The 9,670-nt window shown below is 39.3% G+C and overlaps 1 protein-coding gene and 1 long non-coding RNA gene across 2 annotated transcripts in view; one reads left to right on the top strand and one right to left on the bottom strand.

Annotated features, from left to right (window-relative positions):
• LOC146452736 (uncharacterized) overlaps positions 1-7,713 on the bottom strand; it is a 32,672-nt gene extending 24,959 nt beyond the window's left edge. Inside the window, exons 1-8 of the mRNA XM_085097732.1 lie at positions 6,833-7,713; positions 5,462-5,606; positions 4,363-4,974; positions 3,100-3,342; positions 2,468-2,507; positions 1,453-1,736; positions 1,054-1,086; positions 339-764 (exon numbers count right to left, since the gene is read on the bottom strand). Coding sequence (XP_084953858.1) covers positions 339-764; positions 1,054-1,086; positions 1,453-1,736; positions 2,468-2,507; positions 3,100-3,342; positions 4,363-4,974; positions 5,462-5,606; positions 6,833-6,835 — 1,786 coding nt within the window. The 5' untranslated portion in view covers positions 6,836-7,713. The remainder of the gene's footprint in view (positions 1-338; positions 765-1,053; positions 1,087-1,452; positions 1,737-2,467; positions 2,508-3,099; positions 3,343-4,362; positions 4,975-5,461; positions 5,607-6,832) is intronic.
• Positions 1-7,860, top strand: part of LOC146452729 (uncharacterized) — a 65,342-nt gene extending 57,482 nt beyond the window's left edge. Inside the window, exon 5 of the long non-coding RNA XR_014859638.1 lies at positions 7,746-7,860. This is a non-coding gene — a long non-coding RNA (uncharacterized LOC146452729). The remainder of the gene's footprint in view (positions 1-7,745) is intronic.
• The last annotated feature ends 1,810 nt before the right edge of the window (positions 7,861-9,670 follow it).

The following is a 9,670-nucleotide window of genomic DNA, read 5'->3' on the forward strand; positions in this document are numbered from 1 at the left end:
AAACATCATCTGCGCATGCGAAACCAAGCTACGGCTTTAGTATTAACGCCAAATGTGGTAACGTCGTGTGAGACGAAAGGCGAAAAAAGGAAAAGGTTTAAAATGACCGATTAATAAAAGCGAAAACAAGAACTCGAGCAGGTAGATTGTTTTTTTTTTTATCCTTCGGCGTGGTCCAGTTCAATGTGTTGGAACGTGTAATTTTCCAAAAACGTTAATTGGAAACAAAATAGTCGAAAGCAAACCAAACAAATTTTAAAACCCCTCGTGTTCACGAAGTAAACAAGTCAAAGATGTTCAAGGCTAAATAAATGGAAATAATTTTTATATTTTCTTACCTGGAGGAGGAGTAGGAGCAGTTGTGGTTCCGTTCACACCAGGTTGAGGACCTGGACCAGTCGTAACGTTGGGACTTCCCTCGACGAGCGTCCCTTGAATCACACAAGGCGTTCCTGGCATTGCTATGCTAGGACAACCCCCAACAGCCATGCCTTGGTCTGGGGGTGCACACGGTACCCCTCCCATTGGTTGAGATCCAATTTGCATACAATCTGTAGCAATAGGTAAACTTTGACAAGGTGCTCCACCTCCAACTGATCCACCAGTACAATTTGGGATGCCGGTTGGCATTCCCTGGGGCATACAAGGAGTTCCTCCAACCATGCCGCTGCAACCTCCAGAAGTTGTTCGGGGTGGGCAGGGGGGTCCAGTCCCGGAATTTCCACATCCTGATGGTTTGCTTTGGTTACCTTTGAAGGGTGCTCCTGTTCCGTGAATAGAAATAAATAATAAAAAAACCCCACAAACTGAACATAACATTCGTCAAAAATCCCAATTAGTGGGAGGCCATTTAGAGTTGGCTATTTACAAGGCGTGTATTTGCGTTTGATACGGAGCTACCGTGAAACAAATCCGAGTGGCCAGGGTGGGACGTAAACCTGGGACCTGACAACTTCGCCTCCTCCGCCTTCCTAGTCCATGAACACGTAAACTAGTTAGTAAGGTATTACCTCTATTTCACTTATAATCACATGATAAAAGTTAACAAAATACCTTGTGCTGTCCCGTTAGCTGCACTGTTATTAGCTACAACAGAAACATATTTATGTTCATGTTAATTGGCTTTTTTATTATTGTTCAATTGGTATGCAGAAGGCGGTATAAAGTCTGATGTAGTGTGGAAACGAAATAAGAGAACCATAAAATAACTGTGTCTATTTTTAGTAGAATGTTTCAGTTATAGATAATTTATCCTGAGTTGACAAAAATGGCATCTGGCTTCCACTTCCTTCTTTACTGGGTATTTTTATGAGTTAGAACGTTTGCAAGGCTTATATTGTTAGTCACATTTTGTATCAAAATAATTATGGATATAAATGAAACCGAAACATGAGAAAAATGATAAGAACGTAAACTAAACAACAACCAACAAAGGCTCAGTACAAAACTCACCAATGCAACCAGAAACTGGAGCTGGACATCCTCCAACACCACTTTGTGTCGCAGCAGTGTTGTTTGGCTGAGTAGTGCTAAATGATGCATTCCTAGCAGTTTGTGAAGCTGATGGACTGACAGCACACGGATTGGGACAAATTGGAGGAGATGTTTGCGACGGAGGATTATTTGCGCAGAGATTTGAGCATCCTGGTTGAGAACTGTTGCTGGATCCGTTATTGTTGTCCATTGCAATTGGTTTGGGAGATTTTACGAGCAGTTGACCATCATCATCCAAAAAGCTGTCACAGACATTATATTATTTATTTAATTTCTTATCAGTTTTGTATTATTCGTAGGCACATGTGCCGGGACGTGCGAAATGCTCAGAAAATGATAAATCCTCAGAAATCCTCTTTCATTTATTTGACGTTTCGTGCAGGATGGTATGGTAAATGTAACAACGATTTCGGTTGTTGGGGTACTCTTAGAGGAATGTTTGAAAACGTCAGATTTTATGAAATAAAAAAAGGACATGGATACAGTGCTCAGTCAGTGAAACAAAATCATTGACTTCATTCGAAGTTCCCACTGATACTGGCTGGAATAATCAGCCTGAATTAATTACTGGCGCTAATGAAAAAGAGTATATTGTACTGGAACGGGGACTCTGAAGTGAACTCTCTAGTGGGCAGGGATCGTCTAGTCATAATATTTCAGTCACAATATTGACCTCTCTATTCAACTACATTTTCAGTTCACAACTATCACATATCCATGTCTATATCTAGATATACAATCTCGCAATGTTACTCTTTATCTGAAGCGTATTGACAGGAAGTTGTCTTATCAAATTATATCTCGATTATGTAGAACATGCTGTTCTTATGCTAACTAGTTTGCATTTAATTTACAGATGAAAAGCAGCGAGGTTTGTATCAAAACAAGGTCACCCCCAATCTCGTTTCCAATAAAGGCCAGGCCACAAATGCCAGTTATCCTTAAAATTGTTACTTTATATTTCTCTACCTACCTATACACTTCGTTACTCCAGGGCCCTCCTTCACCATCACCTGAAAATGAAAACGAAGAAACATGTTTCAAGGGCCAATGTCACCTATTTGTATTGCCACCTTGAGTGGCCAAAACACGAGTTTCGTTCGATGGAAACTTCACAATAATGGTCCAGTTTTATTAACAATCACCCTACAAGTGCATAGAAGCTAGCATAAAAACATTTTGGCTGCAGATGGCTAAGATGAAAATGGATCGAAAGTTGGTTAATTTTTTTAACTTTTCCTGTGTTTCTTGGATAAGTCGCTAAAAGTTTTATTGCGATTAAAGTTCTTCCTTTAATATTTTCTTCCCGGTGCTTTAAGGACAATTTTATGTTAGAGAGGATCTTTGCCAAACATTTGATCAGTTTTGGCAAAAGTGACATCTAAAAGTATTCTGCATTATGCCTCTTGCAACTGTGTGCAACATCTAAACCAATGTTTACACCTTTGTTAACCTCATACTTTTTTTTATTGAGGTGAAATCAACAGTACCTAATCATATCTATGAGAATTACTCTCCGACATTCGGTTGAAATCAGTCTGTGGTTTTAACAGTTAGATGGGGCATGGGTATTACTGTATGGAAATCACAAACTGTTTTTGGTACCTTCGCATTCTGTACTTGCGCCATACTTTCGATACGTGTTCACGTCATTTTCTCCGCCAAAACACTGGCCACTGTTCTGCAGTGCAAACAGCTTCAAGTCTTGTGTATCTGCGGCCTCAGCACATTTCATCAGGGCGTTCACTCTGGTCTTGTAATCATGCTGAAGTTGAAAATGTTTGCCTTCTAGGGTTTTCATGGCGCGACCTTTAGGAGAATCCGCCCAACAACCAATGCTTTTGAAAACTGCATCGAAAAAAGCATTGGGGAAAGTTGAATCATTACAGTGGCCGGTGAAAAGAAATCAATGCCTCTTAATAAGGTTATTCCTAGGTCGAGGTGTGTACATAAATATTAGTACTATGTTCTTTGAGTATTGTTTCGTGGGGGAAAAGGGAAACTGATTTGTTCATATTTTAATGGTAACAAAGCCTTGTAGAAGTTTAGTTCTTAATAACTCAAAAACAAAGGCAACTGATGCAAATATGCACATGCGCCCACAGTATTTGTGGCCCTCCCAAACTACTTCATCCTGTTTTTAAACTGGAATTCAAGATCTGTCGATAGTGTAGAAACTGTATTTTTTCAATAATTTGCAAAATGAAAGAAGCAATTTCATAGTCTGAGTGTGAGGCAGTTAATTTCTTTCCTTACTTGGCGTGTTATTCTTTTAAGGCATTTCAAGTATCATTGTATAAAACCTAATTCAAGCGTAATGACAGCTGATGAAACAATCCACAGAACGGAAAAAGTTAAAAGATGGCCACCGGTAACATTTACCCATAACTCTTAGCGTACGAAACCCAAACCTTAATAAACGCTCATGTATTTAGATCTCTCGTTTTCTATTTCGCATTTTATTAATTTTTCACTTTTTGTTGTTTTTGTACTTGTAGTATGTTGTTAGTACAAGCAGGAATTTCGCAAACAAATGTCTTTCTATGTGCTTATTGGCTGTGTTAAAATGTACAGCCGCCATGTTTTTCGCGACGATGGCTCAAAATACTTATAAAACTGGGTCCGGTTGTTCGAAAGCCGATTAACGTTAATCCACGATTAAAAGTTAACCGAAGTTTTTTGCTCGCTCGTTAAAATTGTTTTTAAACTCTAATGTTGAGATAATGGTAAGGAAAAGTCAACGTTAAAACTGAGAGACAAAAATCTTTTTGAAAATCTTTATTGTTGTGTAATAAAACTCGAACCAAAGTTGTTGTTAATCCAGGATTAGCTTAATCGGGCTTTGAACAACTGGGCCCTGATACTTACATCTTCCTCTGATCTCAAATTTCTCCGTTCTGTCCGGAGGAGACGGTTTAGAATGGGGTTTTTCGGCGGCATCTTTGCTTATCTGAGAAGGTGCGGACACCATATTTGCAGCGGGTTTACCAGGAGATGCAGCTTTATTTGAGGTGTGCGGGGTAGGAGATGATATCTGATGACTCTGGCCAGAACTGTAAGCGCTTGACAACGAGGGAGAGTAAGACAACTGTTGGGTTTGTGGTGAGTAGGAGGTAGGTGCTATGGACGGAATGTATGAAGAATCGGTTGCTTGGGGTGTATAGGAAGACGTTGGGTAGTAAGATGGCGGTGGAGCGGGATACGAGTAAGGGAGCTGGGATTGATATGATGAAACAGGAGCATCCGAATACTGTGCTGGGTATGAAGGTGGAGCTGGATACGAGAATGGGTAAAATGATGATGATGCTCGGGGAAGGGAGGGAGAGTAGGCCGGGTAATGGTTAGCATACGGGTAGGGCACCCCAAGGGAGCGTGATGATGAAGGATAATTGTTAGGGTTTTGAAGAGGATATCTAGACTTGCCGCCAAATGGTGCCTTTTTGCTACTGGGAATGTGATGTCTTGTCCTCCGTGGATAATCTGAAATTGAAATTAGTGGGTGTTATCTCTAGCTTTAATGTTACCGTGGATAAATAAATTTACTTTACTTTTAGCCAGACGGTGAAAAACAAAAAAAAAATATTGATTTAATATTGCAATCTCCTAGTTTTATACTCTTTTGATTTTATACTTCGTAAAATAATTTTGTTGCTTGTTTCAATAACTAAGTCTGATCAGTTAAGGAAAAATTAAAGATACATCCCTCCGGGAAAAATTTTGTTGCTTGTTTTAATAACTAAGTCTGATCAGTCAAGCAAAACTGCCAAAGATACATCCCTTCGGGAAAAATCACCTGATATCTCAAAGCGCGAAAATGTACGTGATGCCACACAACACAATAGAATCACTCGGCAATTCGTAAAGTTTAACTCTCGCAACTGAGGAAGAATTTCATTCAGTTAGTTCAGCAACTGTAATCAGTTATTTTTACAGGCGATTACGCAGCAAATTAAATTCAGATATATACCTGAAATTTTGACTCCGAGAATATTTTTTACAAGCAGGTGACGGTTTTGTTTGCGTGTTTCCCCAGCAGCAATAACTGCCATGAATGCTACGAGCAGCAAAATCAGGAGAATAGGCTCATCCAATCGGAACGTCTTCATCTTGAACTGTGCCAAGAAACAATAAATAAGATACCTCAGTTATACGCTAACACTTAGAGGCCAATTATATAAAGAAGAACAAGAACAAGACCAAGAAAAAGAGTAAAAAAAAAAAAAAAAAAATGAAGAACAACAAGAAGAAAAACAAGAACGTGGAGCATTAATTCGAAAAAGATAAAATAAACCCGTGAGTACTAGTACAGTTGTGTATGCAATACAATACTCACAAACCTGCAGCGCTGTCCAGGAAAGAAGAGAAATCTAAGAGAAATTAACGTCAGGATGGTTTCAAGCGCATTCCACGTGGCAATCTCCCTGAAAATTGTTCGCGTGTCTCTCGTTTTTGTGGCCAATCATAGCACAAGAGAACTTTGTCACGCATTGCAGAAACATGTTTCATTTGCATGGTTGTCGCTTTAGCTCTACTTAATCGATATTTCTCATCGTAATCATTCAATTTCGTAATATCAGTCAATAGTTTTCATTTTGAGTCGTTTGCCATAGGAATTAAGTCTTGGACAAAACAACTTTCAAGAGCACGGATCAGTGCGGACAAACCAATTCAATTTGACCTTTGCCCGTAATGCAAACGTCTCGAATAGAAGCAAGGTCAATTTGCTGTCAGTAAATAATAACTTTTGCATGCAAGAAAGGTTAAAAAAGAAGTTTTAGAATAATCAAGTCACACAACAGGTTGCTTCAGACTATAAATTCTTCTCTTCGATAAATAGTTCTCTTCAGTGTCTCAGTCCGGACTACTTCGCTTCCAAAGGCTTTTTGGATAAGCGAGACATTTTTTTAATGTAACATGAAGAGCTCTCGTAAGCGACCACCTCGGAAATTGGAAAAAGTGTCGTACAGTAGACTGGTCGCTTTCGAGAATGCACTCTCGTAAGCGACCAAAAGCTGGGACAATAGAAGCTGGTCACTTACCAGAGTGGTCGCTTACGAGAGCTTAAAAACAAAGGAAAAGACCAGTTGGTAATTCCTAAAAGTGGTCGCGGTCGCTTACGAGAGCTTTTGATTACAGAGTTTAAGTGACAATTCAAACGGGGTTTCACAGTGGTGGTCGTAACTAGAGCTGGTCGCTTACGAGAGTGGTCGCAAGGAGAGCTTCGACTGTAGTTAATTACATTAAAGTCTTCAAGAAAGATCTACGAAGTTGGTAAGTTACCACCTTGAACAACTATGTCCTGCTTATATGTGAAGTTGACTTTGGAAACTAATCTTACCATTCACACCTCCTCCCCTCTGGAATTTCCTGATATCTTTGACCACCCTACCGCTCTGGAATTTCCAATTCCCTCCCGGGGGATGAATATTTTCTAGAACAAAGCATTACAGATCCTGCTAGAAAACTAAGGCAGTTTACATGTTGAGTGGTTTTTTCCCTGTTTCGTCGTTGGCACTTCTACTGATGAGTACTGCTAGTTACTAATTAACTTAGAAAGGCTACGGTCGTTGCAGCCCTGTGCAAAAAATAACATATCAAGTTCTTATGATTGAATTTTAGCGAATGCATTACGTTTTGTTAACGTGTAAACTGAATACTGTTTCACAGTGCTACCAGTATACAAAACGAAATTCATTTGTCAAGACAGTATTAAACTGGTGACGAAATTTTCAACTTACCTCGTTGTCAAATAGCCTTAAAAAATCGACAAACGCATAATAAACTCAACAAAACTCGCCATCAGAAGTGCGAGTCTTGATCTTAACCGCTTTACCATCCATGACATTCACCTGTTTAAGCAACCAATCTGGTTGAAAAAAGGTTAAGTGGCACTTATCCTCCGAGGCAAAGTGGAACTGAACTTGGCAAACTTCAACAACCCACCTGAAGGTAGCTCTTGAGATGTTTAAAGATACTTAAAACGCAGACGGCACAGAAGTTAATCGTCGGGGCAACGGATCTACCAACATAGGAGACAAAAAATTCAAAGTTACAGCTATTAAAACTTGAACGATCTCATCGGCATGTTTGAATCTTACTGATAAGTTGTTCTCTTTTCTTATAAGCAACTTGTTTTTATACAGGATTACCCAAAGAACCGCTCTTCAAAGAAAACCGCTCTTCAATACTTTAATCCTTGACTAGCATCGTATAACGACATCCCTTCATTTACTTGCTGGTTCTGTTTTCAGGTAATTGCTGGTTGGCTGATTAACATTTGGAACGCTTGCTAGGAAAATTATGTCATTCCTGTTGAGCCTGAGGGTGGTCCTGGAAAAAAAGGCGGTCTTCTGCGGATTCCTGCAGGTAGCGCTCAGTTTGTAATTGTGTAAATGCCAGCAAATTTTTAACTTAGAACTGATTGCATTTCCTTATTTGGTAGTTGGACACTGTTCGAACAGCATCGTTGTAGCAGTAATAGACCAATCGCATCACCGTATTCTCTCACAAGCGTTTTCAGGGAGGACTTTCACACGAAGAATTGTTTCGCTTATTTACAGTTTCAAGTTTGCCAATTGTAAGGAACAAAATTTCAAGAACGAGTCACGATATAACGTAAAGATTAATTATGACGTTTTTCCTTTGCTTGTTTTGTTTCTAAGTTTACAGCTAAAGATTAAGTGGTAACTACAGCCAGCTGTTCTAAATGGCCTACTATTTCACCTCAAGGGAAAAATGTTGACGATTCAGGGCTATGGACTGTCGTTCTCAGTATCACCAAAACTATATTATAACAGGCACTGATAGCCAGAAAAAAAAAATAAGAACTAAAAATGGGTAACTGAATAAACCTCTTGTCGGTTAGTTCCATAGATTGAGAGTCTTTGCACGGAAATTAAATTCTATCTATATGCTTTCAGTTAAAGTATATCTTGTTTTCTTATACAACAATACGGGTCAGTTATTAAAAGAAAGTTTGGATGGTGTTTAACAAAACAACGTTCTAATCCGTTTTCAATTTTTCCACCAATCATATCTAAACATTGGCTGCTGCTGACGGTAGCAAGAGGGCTAATGCATTCCAGACTAGAACTGAAACTATTTATCAAGTTAAAATAAAACACTTATAAACAGATTTGGAGGCCCACTGATTTTGTTAAGCCGCGGCCTAAGTTGTCTTAACTATGATACCCATGAACTATATATGTGAATATATTTCCAAATATTCCCATGCGAAAACTTAGTTAGTCACTTCAGGTACAGCGTATTTTACATCGAAAGTCAAGCAGTAAAATATCTCTTTGTGGTTTTGAATTATTATCTCTGTGAATTCATACCTGTATACCGGATATCCTGGTCTATACTAACACAGAGTGCTCTTCTTACAGTCGGCTGCATCACTGTATATCAGGGCTCCTGTGTATACTAAATCTTTATTCAGGTCACGTCTACAATGATTTACTGAAGAACGTTCTGAAGCTCAAATGGCCAAAAAATGAAAAATAAATAAAACATTAAATTCCAATAGAGTCTCGGCCAAAAATTAAACCGTCACGTTATTATCAGCCGCGATGACGACAACCCGTCATGAATACATTTTGCCGCTTCTTAAGACCACCCGGTTTGTATACGAATTGAGTTGTAGTCATAATTTGCTAATCGAAACGACTCTTGTTCATCCGACCACCTCATCACAATACGACAAACTTGTATAGCACGCACGTGGCTGGCCGAGGCAGTCCAATTCACTTACTAGTGATCTTGAAATCTCGGACAGTTATGAATTTGTTGCCGAAGTTTTAGCGTTTTTCCGGCTTTTGTTTCACCCTCTCGCGAGAAGAGCTCTTTTCGCTGCGGGAGCCGCCGGAAAAGGAGTCTCTCGCAGGCAACTGAAGTTTCGGTTACACTACTGACAGTAGTTATGAATTTGTTTTGTCCGGCAGTTTGACTCAAAAATGTGTAAAAGAGCGTAAGATTATCTCCGGAAGTTACTGTAACTGGTAATACTTGAACTTAGTTTTAGGAATAATTCTAACCAAAATTTTAGGCATAAACATCCTTTGCAATGTTAGGGTCTATCGCGTTCGCAACCCGGCAGGTACTTCATGTAGAACCATAGTAGCTCCGCTGACCGTGTTATAATGTTATTGCCGCCGGATACAAATAAACTTGAAAG

This window comes from Pavona decussata, unplaced genomic scaffold (assembly GCF_977016875.1).
Source record: "Pavona decussata unplaced genomic scaffold, jaPavDecu1.1 SCAFFOLD_366, whole genome shotgun sequence".
In the NCBI taxonomy this organism is placed as follows: Eukaryota; Metazoa; Cnidaria; class Anthozoa; order Scleractinia; family Agariciidae; genus Pavona; species Pavona decussata.